This window comes from Thamnophis sirtalis, unplaced genomic scaffold (assembly GCF_051295495.1).
Source record: "Thamnophis sirtalis isolate CommonGarterSnake01/CBP01778 unplaced genomic scaffold, rThaSir2_p1.2 scaffold_7, whole genome shotgun sequence".
Classification (NCBI taxonomy): Eukaryota; Metazoa; Chordata; class Lepidosauria; order Squamata; family Natricidae; genus Thamnophis; species Thamnophis sirtalis.
The window spans coordinates 64403311-64420450 of NW_028261387.1; the positions used below are offsets into that span (position 1 = coordinate 64403311).

At 38.1% G+C, this 17140-nt stretch overlaps 1 protein-coding gene across 2 annotated transcripts in view; it reads left to right on the forward strand.

Annotated features, from left to right (window-relative positions):
• Positions 1–2476: 2476 nt before the first annotated feature.
• ACSS2 (acyl-CoA synthetase short chain family member 2) overlaps positions 2477–17140 on the forward strand; it is a 62402-nt gene continuing 47738 nt past the window's right edge. Inside the window, exons 1-2 of one of the 2 annotated variants that reach the window (XM_087720308.1) lie at positions 2477–2707; positions 6101–6296. In XM_087720308.1, coding sequence (XP_087576434.1) covers positions 2578–2707; positions 6101–6296 — 326 coding nt within the window. In that variant the 5' untranslated portion in view covers positions 2477–2577. The remainder of the gene's footprint in view (positions 2708–6100; positions 6297–17140) is intronic. The other variant, XM_087720309.1, reaches the window with a different exon arrangement.

Sequence of the window (17140 nt, forward strand, 5' to 3'; positions counted from 1 at the left end):
CAGATAGCAACTGCTGAGCTGAGACTTGGGAACATTATGTGGTCTACTATGTTTGCATATATGCATGATTAATTATGCCTGTACTAGTGAAACTCGATTGTACAAATATTTGGTAGCTCCTTTTATGCTATTCCAGTCTTTTTTGAGCTACCATTAACAAATCCCTATTTGTATTTCTATCTGGAACTTTAGACAAGAAGAGATGATTATGCAAATAGGACAAGGAAGTTTTTAGTTATTGCATTCCTTCCCCATCACAATTTTTCAAGTTGATTTTTTTTCATTGTAGCTTGATTTATTTTCCTGGGGGAAAATCCTCAGCAGAATAATACGGAGTTTAAAGTAATGTTTTTTTAAACTATTGTTATGAATGTATTTTTCAGCTTGGCATTTATGAGCTGTGGTTTTTTATTGGCCGTGAATTGTAAATGTGTTATGGTGATTAATATCTTATACTTGAACCAGGAAGACCTAAAGTCTGTTTCTATTACTCACTGAGTGATTTTGTGCCAGTCACTTCCTCATAGCCCAAGGATTCCGGGGGAGACCCCATTAAAGCCCATTGGGCACACAGAGAAAGGCAGGATATAATTGCAATGAAGAAATAATCAAAGTAATAGTTTGGTGATGGAAATTTTTTATATAGTTTAGCGTCATGAAGAACCATTTTTCTCTGCCCAACCCTGTTAAAATTCTGCAACATTTAGATCTATTTAGGAGGAAGTACAGACTGTTCATTCTGGTATTAAATTTCAGTCCTTATCCTAAGTGGCATGATTTACAATTTCTTTTCACAAATGACCCATGCAGCTGCTGAATCATATAGTCAAGGAAGACTGATTGTAGGTGGCACATTGCTTATATAAGCCAAGTCCTTATGGCAGCTACAAGAATATGATATGCATTGGATAGATGAAACACTTCACTATAACATGGTTTGTTTGGTTTTGATTTAGCATGTTGTGTGAAGCCTGACATTGTAGTATATAAGCTATAGTTTATAGACCATTATGTGAACCTTAGCTTTGTAGTATGCAAACCATGTTTATAGCAGCAACTATAGTTTATTCTCTACCTCGTGGTTACACAAATTAGGGCTTAGGACAATGTATGAACTTATTATTTCAAAGCTGTACTCTGTTAGATTAGATTTCTTGTTCTTAGATCCTATTGAAACAAAACATTAATTATAACTTATTTATAACCAATTTATTTCAGCGAGAACCAAGTGCAGATAATACATGGCACTTCCAAACTATCAGACTTTCAGATTCCCAACTTTTCTATTTTAACTTGAAAAAGTAGATTCAACTGATTTTTAATTGTTTCCTATCATGAGCAATAGACTGAAACAACGGACACTATCAAATTAATATTTCTCAATGTCAGCAACTTTAACTTGTGGCCTTCAAGTCCCAGAATTCCCCAGCCAGGAGATTCTGGCAGTTGAAGTTCACAGGTCTTAAAGTTGCCAAGGTTGACAAGAAACACTGAGAAAAACTAAGCGTAGTACACAAAATTGTCTGCTGCAACGTACTACCTGTCAATGACAATGACTACTTCAGCTTCAACTGCAATAATACACGGGCAAAAAATAGATACAAAATCAAGGTAAACCGCTCCAAACTTGATTCCAGAAAATACGACTTCAGCAACAGAATGGTCAACGCCTGGAATGCATTAGCCGACTCCGTTGTTATGTCCTCAAACCCCCATAACTTTAATCTTAAACTGTCTAGCGTGGACCTCACCCCTTTCCTAAGAGGTCTGTAAGGGGGCGTACATAAGCGTGCCTACCATTCCTGTCCTACTGTCCCCATTTATTCGTACTTATTTCCTGTGTCCATGTCCATGTTTATACTTATACCTGTTATCTGGTAGGTTTGACAAACTAAAATAAATACATAAGTAAAATAAAATAAATAAAAAACCAGACAAGATTCCAGCTCAGAAAGAAGGGTCTACTAATTTTGCATCCATTTCGCAGAGCATGACCCCTGAGTCAGGGAAAATCAAATCAGCCTCTAAGGCAAATGAACAGGATCGGGCTGAATAACGAAACTAGATCGAGATAAGCTCAAGTGTGACTTTTTCTCGATTTGAGGCCAAGGACTTCATGGGCATAAATCCAGGGCTCCGTGGAGCTGAAAGACCAAGAGGGGACGTCAAATGCCGTCAGTTCAGTGAAGCAAGTGTGAAGTAACACGCGTTGCCACCTAAAGGGGACGGAGCTACTACCACCCCATTAAGTCCAGAGTCTAAAATTACCCAATTGAACCACCCATTAGGAGGAAAGAATAGGTGGCCGCGATGTGCTCGCGATGTGCTCGCAAGGGAGAAGAGGCGGTCGGGTCAGCCCAGCTCAAGCAATCGCCCTTCCTCGTATCTCGGGCCAATTCCCCCAGCAGCAGCCTTAGGCTTGGGCGGAGCTTTCCCCCGCCCCGGCTCCTCCCAGAAGCCGGAGCCTGGTAAAGACAGCTCCGCCGGGGTGTTTCCTAGTTCAGCGCTCGCCACTCGTTCGCTGCCTGCCAGCCGCGGCTTGCCGTTCCGCTCCTTCTCTTGCTTGGAGCCCGGAGGATGGTGCTGCCCAAAGCAGAGCACGCCGCCAGGCTTTACCGGGCGCCGCCGGAGCCAGCGCGGGAGGCGCATGTGTCTTCCTTGGAAAAATACCGCGAGCTTTACCGCCGCTCGGTGGAGGAGCCGCAGGGTGAGTGCCAGGCCGCGGTGGGCGAGGTTGGCGCGCCTTTCCCTGTCAGCTTCGGGGCAAGCTTCCAGGCCGCTCGCGGTTGCCTGACTTCCTGACCGTGGCAGGCGGGATGGGAGGCGCACCGTGGCTGGGGCCGGAGGGCGAGAGAAGGACGCTGGCAAGCAAGACGCCTCCGTCCCAAGGGCGCCACGATCCAGCTCCTCTCCTCTCGTCTGCTACCATGTGCTCGCATAGCTGTCCTCTTCCTCCTCCTCCTGTAATACTGGTAGTTGCCGATCCTTTGGATCGGATGCATCAAGGTCCCGAAGGCGAACCAGCCGCTGCCCCGGAACCCACCCGTTAGTCTGAGGTGGGCAGTCCGGGCTGCGAAGCGGGTTTCTCTGCTCTCCTGTGTGTGAGCAACAAGTGTCTCCTAGCATCTCTGCTGGAATTACTTTGCTGGGTTGTTTCAAGGAGCGGTGTGTGTAGGAAGGGGACGGTGCTTCCCTTGTTTGGCTCCAAGTTTCTGAAGTTACAACCAGCCACATGTTAATTATTTCTCCCAATAGAAGAAAAATAATCTCTTGTTGATTATAAAGTAAACACTACCTCACCAACCTCGACCATAAAAAACCCCTCCCTATTGTTTAACTTGTTATGCTAAAACAAAGAGCAGTTGAGCAGTTTCAAAGTTAGACATGTATAAATGTGGGCATACTGTAATCCACAAATATGTTTTCTTTTGGAAATTAGTTGTATCAGATTATGAATGGGACCAGCAGTTTGGAAGCTTCTATATTTGCACATAGGTTTTCCATGCACAATACTCAATACTAATCTCATCAGACTCCCCCTCCCCTAATTTATAACAATATGTAGTTATGGGTCATTTGCTTCCTTACACAGTTGTTTACCTAAATGAGCACGAGTGTATTTATGTGCTAAAATCACAAAACTGGTTAGGAGGGGGATAATGTAGTTAGATGGTGTTGCATATTGAAATAACATCCAAATGAAAGATGACAATACACTTCCAGCTGAGCAGCAGAAAAGGGGAAAGGACTTCAGTCAATCTACAGTGTATACCCTGAGTTCATGTTTATGTGGATCTTGAATCCTGCAATAACTATTGCCAGAAAAAAGACTTATTCACATTAGTCCTCCAGTATTTGGCTCAAAACTGTGCCTAGGTTATATGTTGTCAGTTCTAGGCTGTCAAAGATTTGGCTGAGGTTAGTAACATTCACCTGGTTATAGCAAGTTTTGTGGGGGTGTCTTTGAGTAAGTTTTTGATTCCTGGTTGCTGTTTGGAGTTCTTTCCGTTTTCTTGACAAGGTTTTTTTTGGAAGTGGTTTGCCATTGCTTGCTTCCTATGTCTGAGAAAAAGAATGTTCAAGGTCACCCAAAAGGCTGTGTGCCTAAGATGGGACTAGAACTGACAATCTCCAGTTTCTGCCTGAAGCTTTAATCACTATGCTAAAGTGGCTCTTGTAGCCAGATACTGATTACAATTGGGTGCCAACCTTTTAGCAATAGGTAAGCAGAGAAACGAAGCAGTCAGATTTTAATATCTAGGCCAGTGTTTTTCAACCTTGGCAACCTTTAAGATTTGTGGGTTTTAACTGGAGGAGTTCCCCTGATCTATGGAAGCCCCCTCCCCCAATATATTTTGTTACAATGTTTCTACCATATTGTCTATGAGGGCAGTGTTTGCAACAGGTAGTCCTTGTTTAGTGGCTGCTTCATGTAGCACCACTCACAGTTTGTATGGTTTTGGACAAACATAAAGGGATGAACACAAGTGAAGCTCATTGAGATTTGTAAGAGCTATATGTCTGTAAAGCTATGTTTCTAGGTATGACAGATATTTAAAGAAGATGACACATTCTTTTATTATTTTATTATAACATATACACTCATAATATGCTGTTCTATACCTCATTGGTACATAAGGAAGAGATTATATTAGACTTTTCTGCTACCACGAGAAGTGGTAGAATATAGGTTCACTGAATTCAACACTCATTATGCAGAAGAAAATAAGTAGTATCCAGAGAGAAATACAAGTGAAATACTCATTCATATCATATATAACTCATTGTGCCAAAAGAAATATGCAAAACTACAAACACACACTTTTAACAAAGGACAAAAAAAAAGCAGTAGATAAACACATTTGGTAGAAAATACTCTATTTCTCCCCTTTCAACCTCCCATTCTACCATGGTCTCCTGAACCTTTTCCCCTTCTCTGGCCCTGCTTTTTAATTTCCAAAAATGTCTTTGGGATTCATTTGAAGCCCAGTGGCATGCTTGAAAATCAAGATGACTTTAGAGACCACCTTTCTTCATTTTCAGCATGTCAGCCTTTCAGTTGATTTGATTATAGTAATATATTTTTATAGTCAGGAAGGGGCAGGGAGTTTGATGAGCTTCAAGGAAAAAATTGTAGTAAGGCTCCAAAATATATTGACGTTAACACTAGAATTGACAGAACTGAAAACAAAGCATGCAATTAAGAATTAAATGAACATGATTTTGCCAACATGTTTATTGATATTAAACAGTCAACTTGTCGATTGGTTTGGATTTGAAAGTAAAAAGTTGCATCGGACTGTTTAAAGACCCAGACATAGAATCACAGAATGCAGGATTATTGACCGCTGTGGGGAAAGGCATGGCTACTTTAAGGAGTTGCCAACAAGTACCAGGTTGGCTCCCCTACAGTTTGAATCTAAAACACCACAGAGCCAATACAAATTCCAGAACTAAGTATATAAAGTATAGCTAGCCCTCAACTTATGACCACAATATTTTTATTTATAAAACTGAGTAACGTTTAATATTGTGATAGATAAAAGGAAATTATTTAAACAGTTTTAGTAATATTTCAAATTGGGAGAAAAGATAATTGGCTGTGATTATATAATCGGTGCATTTATGAACATATAATGTAGGTTCTACTCAATATATTGGCAATATATATTTTCAGTTATAATGATAGTATGTAGTTAAATAGTAAATTATGACTGAATTCAAAATATTAACTTTCTGCTTTGTCCTGCTTGTGAATGTACCCAGAAACATCAGATTAGTTGCTATGGAAAACAGGATGTTAGCTAAAAGGATTTTAATCTGCCAAATTCTCTTATCTTGCCTCTAAATAAATGGCACGTGAATGAAATTCTATCATCATGAAAAAAAATCTTGCTTGTGGATCTTTTTTTTTGTGTGTGCCAAGAATGACTGTTAATATAAGCTTCAGAATATATCCAATATTTAGCAAAATTTAGACCTGCCTCCTTATTCCTTAGTAGGGGTTCATAAGATTGCAAGGTTGGTCTTTAGATACTGATATCTGATAGTATTTACGAATACTTTGTGTTTGAAACATTTTTTAAAAACTTTTTTGCAGAATTTTGGGGTGATACAGCCAAAGAATTTTACTGGAGGAACCAACACACTGGACCATTCCTGCAGTACAATTTTGATGTTACCAAAGGGAAAATCTTTATTGAATGGATGAAAGGAGCTACAACCAACATTTGCTACAATGTTTTGGACAGAAATGTTTACGAGAATAAACTTGGAGACAAGATAGCATTTTATTGGTAATGTTCTGCTTCTTACTTTGTTCTAGAGAGTTGCGATATAAATTTAACATTAAATTGTGGTTGTGGGATAAAATATTGGAGATGATGGTAAATGATGAATAAGTATTGTGTCATTAGAAACTCTCTTGAAAGGTGCATGAGAAAGGAGGGGGGATTATCCTCAGTTATTATAGATTTCTCAATTTTCATGATCTGTCTACAATGCAAATTGCAAAAAACCCGCTCTTTGTCTAGTGATTACCTGGTAACCATTCACTAATACAACAGTAATGCAAAATTCATTTTCTGACGTATGCATGCATTTGCAACCATATTTTACTAAACAACAAATGGGTATACTCTCTAAAGTATTTTTTTAAATCTTTGTGGTGCTGCTCTTATTTATCTTATTATTTCTGTTTAACAGGCTTCAGTTCGTTAAAGCAATGCTTTATAGCAGGACTGTCAAACCCAGGGCCCGTGGGCCAGACACGTTATGTACTGGCAATGTCTATGCCCAGTTTAGCAAGGGGAGGGGGACTTGCGATACGTCACGCTGTGACGCCATGAGTTAAATACCCCTGCGTTATAGTACTTTCAAAATGTCACATTTCTTCTAGCTGTGGCCTAATATCTTAGTCAAATAATAGAGCTTGAGAAGAACAGTAAACTATAGTTTGGCTGTGTGTAGTAGTCATAAAAGCAAATATTTTGCATAATAGATACTTGCTGAAAAAACGTTTATTACTATTTATACATTAGCATGTATTCCTTTTTCACAATGATTTACATATGCACTTTTTATTTTTTTGCACATTTATCTATTTAAACCTATGTCCATCTCCTTGCTTCTATAACCCTGAGTGACAATCAATAAATTAAAACTATAACACTGAAAACCTAACATTTTAAAAAAGTAACTGCCATGTAATAGCTTCATTGTTTCTTGTATTCAAGGATATTAATATCACTTATTTCCTCTTTCTGATAGTTCTAGTTTTTAGTTCCCTTTTGCTTTACTGAGCAAAAGAAGAATCAGGAAATGTGACACGAATCCTGTCAACATTTAGTAGGACGTAAGTCCAACTGATTTCACTCAGGTTATACTCCTGAATATTTCCATTTTTTGCAGCTATGATAGTATTGGTGTTTATAAAGCTTATGATTAACATTTATTTAGCCAATTGTTATAATTAAAAATAATTCCTACAGCAATGCAAATCAATAAAACTATATAAAGCTGCAAAAAATTAAAACCATAAAACAACAGCAAATAAATTGTGGCAATGCTGTTACAATTCAGTAACTGGCACACCAATGCAAAGTAACTTAAAGGTTATAAAAATAACAGGGTCTTCAGGTGATAATAAAAGTAAACTACAACAACCATAAAGGATTGTAAAACGAATTCCACAAGTATTCCACCTGGAAGCTCTTTCTTTTGGGTGGCCATATAGAGAAAATGTGGAAAATATGATAATCGAGAGGGTATCCCTTCTTGATCCTTTGCTAGAGAAAACTGCCCAGATATCCAAATCCTAAACCATATAATGCTTTGTATGCCAGCACAAGTATTTAGCCTTAACTTTTTAGCATGATGGCAGCTATCACAATTTTTTCAGATGATTTAACTTTATCCTAAAAGGTGGTCCCTGTTCTGATCCCCCTCATCCCACACCAAAGCACGCCAAGCCAAAGATACTTTAAGGAATTTATTAGCAGACAGTCAGGTCCTTGGCAGCAAACCAGCACAGAAAAGCCTTGGCAGCAATCCAGCCTGCCAAGCTAGCCACAAAAGTTCTCCAACTTTTAGTCAATGCGTTGACTCCTGCAACGGGGCGTGTGCACAAGCAGTCCTCTTATAGTCTTGAGAGGAGCCTAATTACCACCAGCTGAGTGCAATTATCTCCGCGCAACTATTCCTTACGCCTATCAGCTCTTCGGTGCCGGGCATCCAGGAACAACTCCCTTGGCTCCTCCCCACTGCTCCAATGCTCAAGTGTCTCCTGGTAGCCAACCAGCCTCTCTGCGCTCTGCTCGGAGTCGGAACCCTGTCCAGGGTCCTTCACATCCTTCAGAGCCAACTCATAGGGCCCCTCGCTGTCGGAGTCTGGTGGCAGCTCCAACGGCTCTTGCTGGGCCACAACAGTCCCTTTCAGTATCTTAGTTGCAGCGTTTCATACTAACGGTAGTTGTAGCTATTACTCTATCAGAGGCAAATCCATACTATGCATATTGAAATATTTTCTAAGCAGACTTCAGATTTCAAATTATTTCCTAAGTCAGATTTATCAGCCTATCTGAGGAAAAAGTACAGGAAATACAAATAAGTTGCATTTTTTCAATTCACATTTCAGAATCTGAATTTTACAGCTGTTCCAATATTGATTAAAGATGGTCTGGTAGCCAGTCATTTCTTTGTGAGGCAATGTTGCATCCTTTGGTGCTAGATATGATAGCAAACTATGGAAAGAAATTTCAATGTAATCCTTTTTGCCTTGAATATGCCTCCTGTTTCAAATTATATTGGATATACTCAAGGAAACAGATTTTTCGGGCAAAACTACAAGGGTGTGAAAAAACAGGTTCACTAAATGCAAGCTGGAAGTGATATGCCAATGCATCATTTTGAGGCCATAAATTTCTTTTAGTTTTTCTGGAACATTCTGGAACATTCTAGAACATTCTAGTTTGCCTCAATGCATGAACTTAATGGTATATTGTAATCTTTTTAAGTGGCATTGAGAAGGAGACATCTCCTCACAAAGGAGACATCTCTCCCTTCAAATTGCTCTTTTGCAACTCATACACAGATACCCTTTGTCTTTATATGGTCAATTTAATTATTATAGTTAATGCTTAATGGTAATATCCACAACCTGTCTAAGTTAGTGGCAATCACCCGTAGCAATGACAATACATTTAATAAATGTATTTGTTTATTTGTTATATGAATTGTATACCACTGAACTTCAAAATGACTTGATGATTTACTTTATAGACATGAAAATAGAAATTAAAACTACATCATCATAAAAGCATAAAAATAATAAGATGGTTAAATAATAACACATTGAATTAGATTTGCGTGATTAAGTACTTTTGCTTGTGTGAAATATGTTGGTAAATATATTTGAATTATTGTTAGTCTTATTATGAGGTTGCTTCTTTGTGCAAACTTTCTTCGCTTGCTCTCTTCCATGTGTAAATCTTATAATTTTTATAGCAAATCCCTAGTTTTAGTTAGGTATAAAAATGTGTCATAACTGGTACTGCTAAACATCAGCTGCATTGATCTCTCATCAGTGGCTATTCTTGCCAAGGTTGCTAGGAATTGGTGTTTGATAAACATCTGGAGGATTATCTTCTTCCAGACTAAAGCATTAAGGACATTTTAAGAGGATTATTTTTTTCTTCAGCTAATTAACAAAGCCATCTAGAGACACAGGGGTGATGGATGGCATAAAAATTCAATAAAATAAATTTAAAAAAATTCTTACTCTATGAAATGGAAAGTTACTCTGCGCACAGCTCCTGATTTAGAAAGTCATTGGGTATTCTAGCTCAGCAAAGTGACTTTATCTATTTTCTCTGATCTGGTTTTAGGGCTTGATGTTTGCTCTGCAAACATGAAAAAATATATTGCATACCTTTAAAGTAGAGTTTCCTTATGCCAAAGTTAGAAAATAGTATGTGCTGTGGTATGGACCAACCTCTCCCTTTCTGGACCTTAGAAATTCAGAGCTATCCTCCCTAAATTGCTTCCCTGCAGATGGGAGAAAAGATACGGTGTCCATGAAGCAGTCTTTCTGGTATAACAAAAGCAGATTGAGAAAGGCCACTTTGATAAAGAGTGAGAAGGAAGTAATCTATGGTATTTTTTTTCTCATGTTTTTCCTCTGGGAAAAGTAGAACCCGCTCTTTTGCCTTGACTCCTTTCCCCATGGATCTTTTAGTATACTTTTGGAGATAGCATTGGTGGTAATTTAATAAAGGGTTGAGGAAAGAGAGGAAAGAGAAAGAATATTTTATTGAGCATGTCTAATGTAGAGTCAGTCTTTTTATAATTCTCCTCCTTCCTCCTGTAATCTTTCTGTTCTTTGTTGAAGTATGCATATTTGAAACTATTCTCTAAAATACATATGGATTCTATGTAAAATGATGGGTGTGTAGGATTCCTTTATGTAGGTTTTTTTCGTAAGTTTGTTGGTGTCCCTCCATATGCTACACATACACCAGAGGTGGTATTCAGCAGGTTCGGACCAGTTCTGGAGAACCAGTACCGGTTCAAGAACCGGTAAATACCACTTCTGACTGGCCCCGCCCCCATCTATTCTCTGCCTCCAGAGTCCTAGCTGATCCGGAGGAAATGGGAATTTTGCAATAACCTTCCCCTGGAGTGGGGAGGGAATGGAGATTTTGCAGTATCCTTCCCCTGCCATGCCCACCAAGCCATGCCACACCCACAAAGCCATGCCCACAGAACCGGTAGTAAAAAAAAATTGAATCCCACCACTGACATACACATAGGATTATTGCATTTTGTTTTACAAGTTTGTTAATGAATGAATGAATGAATGAATGAATGAATGAATGAATGAATGTTGCATTTTTGTGAGGTACAAAACAGACAATACAGTGTTGATCCAAGCTGTTAAACCAGAAATTGGCAATATGGATACGTTCCAGCTGCTTTGGATTGCATCTCCAATAATCTTTTCCAATTGGCTAGATAGCTGGGATTGATCAAAGGTAAAATCCAGGCATCAGATTATCACTTTGTGAAAACTGTCTGTCTATCATATACATATACATATACATATACATATACATATACATATACATATACATATACATATACATATACATACACATACACATACACATACACATACACATACACATACACATACACATACACATACACATATACATGTCTTGTTTGTCCTATTTTCCCCACGACAACCCTGTGAGGTGAGTTGGGCTTGAGAGAGAGAGTGAATGGCTAAAGGTCACCCAATTGCTTTCATGTCTAAGGTAGGACATCAATCTACAACTGTTCAATTAGTAACCGAAGTTACAACGGTACTGAAAAAATGGACATGACCATTTTTTCACACAACCGTAGCAGCATCTCCATAGTCACATGATCAAAATTAAATTCTTGGAAACTGACTCATATTTATGACAGTTACAGTGACCCAGAGTTATGTAACTCTGTAACCTTCTGACAAACAAAGTCAATGGGGAAGCCATGTTTCTAACTTAACAACTGCAGTACTCCACTCAACAGCTGTGGCAGGAAAGGTCTTAAAGGTTATAAAATGGGGCAAAAGTCAATAACAATTGTCTTGTTTAGCAACAGAAATTGTGATCGTAAGTTGAAGACCACCTGTATACTCATTCAGACTGCTTTTATGCTTTGTAGATAGCTTTGCCTATTGCTCAGTGATTTGATGGTTTGGATTTAGTATAGGGGATAAATTTAGCCTTGTGATTTGTATACCATATTTTGTGGCTTGGCATAATCTATGAACCTCACCAATTGGGGCTTTATAGTAATTTATGCTAAGGTAACCATGATTTAACGTGATAGGTAAAGTAGATTCTTCTTTTGATTTTTAAAGAGATGAAATAGTGTTGATATTGGGCTACTACCAAAGATCACAAAGAATGGTGAATTGTAAATTTGTGTCATTTTCAAATGTTAAGGGCTACGCTGAGGCCTCAGTCACCAGGTCTACGGGGCAAATAAAGGTTGTGCTTCTTTTGTTGCCATGGGGACATTGCAGAAGTTCATTGGAAAACGTCATATTGACCCTTCTTTTTCTAATCACTCTGTCAAAAGTCTCAAAAGGGTTCATTAACACTCTTCAACTGCTTTTCATATAAGAATTTTTAATGAATCATTTTTTCTGTATTAAGAATTAAGCGCCCTTTGGGAGAAGGGCGGCATATAAATCCAATAAACAAACAAACAAACAAAAGTGTGCGCACACAGATACAAATTACAATATTTCTGTCTTAAAATAACATTTCTAATATATGTGCCATTGAGAATTTTCTCTTTCTACTTGGCTGTGGTTATAGTTTTGCAAGACTTCATTTCAGAAATTGCATTTCAACAATGCTGGTACCTTGCCAGGATGGTAATTGAGTAAGAAAAACGGATGGACAGATACCATAATCTCTGAAAAATGATTGCTCATACTCTATAATTACACAAGAGTGCTTGCTTAATGACTAGAAATAAGTACTGCTGTGTGTAAGAGACATGCTATTGAACAATTTTCCTTAAATATACATGACAATAATTTAAAACAACAGTGACCGGATTTTTGATAATTCTGTTAATTCTATTAAAATGGTATCTGCTGCATGCTCGGGCTGTAGTTTGCTTCAGATTCAGAGTCAGAAAAGATGCTTTAGCATCTGATTCTTGAAACTCCTTAAAGCAAAACTGCTTTAAACTCTAAACAAAACTTTTAAGGAGATGCAAAAAGATGACACAATTACTGCAGACGTTCTGATTTGAATGGTGTATATTCAAAACTGAAAGTGGTAGTGCTTAACAATGTTATCTATTTTTTGCATGTTCTTGGGATTGTCTCTTTAAGCTATGCTTAAAGAATCTGAATCTTACCTAAACTAAAAGTATTAAAAGTAGGAACACATAGTAGGTTTTTCAAAGATTATGCAAATCCCATGTTATTTTTAAAATTTAGAATATGAAAGAAAGCAGACTCATAATGCTACTTTAAAGAAACACTTTTGAGAGGAGATAGAGGGATATAAAGCTATCCACTGTCACTGCTGCTTTTTGTCACAGTTGTTTTTGCATTAATCAGTACATTCAACAGTTCGTATGCGGTGGCACAGTGGTTAGAGGGCAGTACTGCAGGCTACTTCTGCTACACTGGCTGCCATCGGCTGCCAGCAGATAAAAATCTCACCAGGCTCAAGGTTGACTCAGCCTTCCGAGGTGGGTAAAATGAGGACCCAGATTGTTGTGGGCAATATGTTGACTCTGTAAACTGCTTAGAGAGGGCTGTAAATATAAGTCTAAGTGCTATTGCTATTTTTTAAATGTCAAAACACATAACCTCTAGGATTTAAGTTTGAGTTATTCTATATTGGATGCAAGTTCACAGTTGCCAATAAATGAACTCAATTGTGAGAATTGCTACTCAGAAACATTATATCAACCCCAGAATATATACCAGGCCAAGAAATCAATTCCACCAGAAGACTTAAACTATTTTTTAATTAAAATTGGCTTTAATATAGAATCTTTCAAATCTGACTGATTTATCTCCACGCCTTCTTACACTCCTGAAAATTAGGGAGATGGCTTTCCGAGAGATTTTTACATACCTTCTGCATGACTTGAGTTTAGGCCATGTTTTTCACCTTGTTGTTTTGATAACAAATTCTGCTTTTCTGTGCTAAGATCATCTTCTTTACTCTCTACTTACCTGGAGTATCAGAAATGGTTTTATCTCATGTAGAGGAACTCTTAGGAAGAATTTCCTTGTCTATGTATTGACTATCAGCAATTCTACTGGTATGGTGTAATATCTGCTGTAGTTAACAAGAGACATCATCAGGAAAATCTTATTTTCAAGGAACTTAATTGACAGTGTATATTGCTTGCTTAAGCTATTTTGAAATAAAATTTGGAATTGCATAAGAATGAATTTAACCCTTAGATAACTAACATTATTCATTTCTAAAGCTGCATAGGAAAGATTCTTAGTGTGATAGTTACTAGGTAGGTAAGAACCATTAATTGCAGATAAAATAGAGGATTTCTTCCGGAACTATACAGTAAAAATCAATAATATGTCAATTAGATAAATAATACTTTTTATTATAAAAAAAATAAAGATAAAATATTACTTTTCACTGTATGGTTACGATTGTGGAGGAAAGAGACCTACAGCTTTTCAAATGCTGGTGAGTTGCAACTCCCACATTCTTTGCTATTAATTATAGTTGCTGAACTGTAACCTGACAGTAGCTGAATAATCATAGTTTTTCCACCTCAGATTTAGATGCTTAGATTAGAGCACACTTTTTTGTGAATTGTTTGTCTATCCTGAAAAGTGCATTCAGAATTCCATATGATAAACAATATTTCAAAATCAACATGTAGGGTAAGGTGACCAGATTTTCAGATTGGAAAAGAGGGACACCCTTGACCGGGGGGGGGGGGGGGGGGCTTGATTTAAAAAAAAAAAATTGTCAAAAGGTCACCCCAGGACACTGAAACCAGCATAAATACGAATCTGTTGCCAAACAAAATTTGGATCACGTGACCATGAGGATGCTGCAACGGTCGCTAAGTGTGAAAAATGATCACAACGGTCGCTAAGTGTGAAAAATGGTCTCAACGGTCGCTAAGTGTGAAAAATGGTCATCAGTCACTTTTTTCAATGCCATTGTAACTTTGGTCACTAAATGTTTTCCCCCTCCTCGAGACTCCTCACTTCTTCCTTCATTCCTCTTGCTTATCTACCTTCACCTTATCTGTCTTCTGCTCTTTCCCTCTCTTCCTTCCTTCCTCCCTCCTTCCATCCTCTTCTTTCCTCACTGACTCCCTTCCTCCTTTTTTCTCTTCCTTCCTCCTTCCATTCTTTATACGATATAAAATTCAATGAGGGTGAAACACACCAAATCTGGCAAAGCTGCCTTGCACCAACCTGGCCTGCCCATAGAATAGTAGCCACTTTGAGACACATAAACCTGGTCTGAACATATTGCATCACAAAGATTTGCAAAGATCACATTTGCAAAAAGGAACATTTCTTGTAGTAAATACATTTTATAAACAATTTAAAAGTAAAAATCCCCCCCAAATAATAAAAAAGGTATTCTATAAATAAAAGAAATCCTTAAAAACCATTGTTAAGTATTACACCAGCAATAATTTATACTGTCACCATTTCAAACTATCATCAGAAATACGAATCTGTTGCCAAACATCAACATTTTGATCGCGTAACCATGAGGATGCCACAACGGTCGCTAAGTGTGAAAATGGTCGCTAAGTGTGAAAAATGGTCATCAGTCACTTTTTTCAATGCCATTGTATCTTCCTGATTATTAAAAGTGCAAATTCACTCAGTGTCAATCATGACTCCTGAGTCCATTTCAAAGTATTGTGCATAGAAATTTTAAAAATGGCTTGTTTCAATTTATTTTGGATAGAATCTTTTTTTAAATAGTCTAAGACAATTTAAAAAAAGAATCAACACAGAATACCACTATTTTAAAAAATCATATGCACAATAAATAAAATATTATTTTAAAATACATTGAGCCTATACTCCTTACAGTAAATGACTCATCTGGAAACAAGCCAATAGCATTTTTTGTGCTTTCAAATTTACAGATGTTCCAAAATCAGCTTAAAGTCCAAATATTTAAAGACCACCCCCCTCAAAGCTATCTTACCAGAGCTTTAAATATCTTCTGGGGAGGCCCTGTAATCCCATTCATGACAAAGGTAGGGCTTTCTCAGGAGGAAGGTTTCAGTGCCCATCCTTTGGAAACCTCCTCCAGAGCAGGGAGCCCTAACCTGCTGTCCATTCAGGAAGGCTGTACAAATTATTCTGTCTTCTAGAGCCATTGGGATTTAATATGGTTTTATCACTGGATTTTCTTTTTATTGTTTTTGTGGAATTGTTACAATGATTTTATAATAATATAATTTTATTTGGCATTTTTGTTGCTGTAAACTGCTGAAAGCCCCTGATAGAATACAAATTATTTAATAATAAATTTAAAAAGCTGGGTGCAAGATATGAAAACACTGCAAACTATTGTTCAAGATAATTTGATACCTGTTGCTCTGGTCTTTAATGCAATTCTTGCTTAAGGCAAAGCCCTCCCCCGAAAAAATGCTTCTGCCGGGCTGCGAGAGCCACGTGGAAGTTGTCTGCACAGCTGAAAAAAGGACTGTTTGCTGGGCTGGGAGGAGGAGACAGCCCCCTGCCTTCTCCCCCTTTGGCTTTGCGGAGTTCACAGCCAGCACGGGCGGCAAGTCTGGATGGAAGTTCTCTGCACGACCGGCAGCCGCTTTTTACTCCTGAGTAAAATTTTTACTCGGGAGTAAATTTTACTCCCGAGTAAAATTTTTACTCAGGAGTAAGTAAAATTTACTCCCGAGTAAATTTTTTTACAAAACATGATTTATTTTACTCACCACCAGTAAGCGCAGCTGCAACCCCAACAAGAAAGACAAAATAAAATGGAGACTCCATGCGTGCTCAGCTAAGGAGTCCAGCCAATCAGTGAGCTGGTTGGCCAGCTCACTGATTGGCTGGAGTCCAGCCAATCAACTCAGTGAGCGGCAGGCTGGGCTGGCTTAAATTTGTAGGTAGCATAGAACAGAACGATGAGCCAGCCCAGCAGCTGATGGGCGGGAGCTGCCAGCGCCAAAAAAAGCGTGCCTTTTAAAAAAGCGGGCGGGATGCGGGAAAATGCATCAAAAAGAGGGGGTGTCCCGCCAAAAGCGTTATGTCTGGTCACCTTAATGTAGGGTTACATGAGGAAATTGAAGAATAGGATTTGGTGGAAGGAGAACATGTCTATGCTTGTATCCTAGTTTAATTTCAGAAAATACCATATGAACATGGTCACTGATGTTTAAGACAGCATTATGGTGATATATACATTTATACCTGTGCCATACTGCAGTTAATGAGATTTTATAATGCACAAATGAGGCCTTTTAGTATTCCCAACTCTCTTTATGACCTTGTGTGCATTTTTGAAGAGAAACTATAGAAAAAGCCTTTAGTTCTCTTTCAGTGATTAAATCAAATTTATGTTGCAGATAATGCTTGAATTGCAAATTA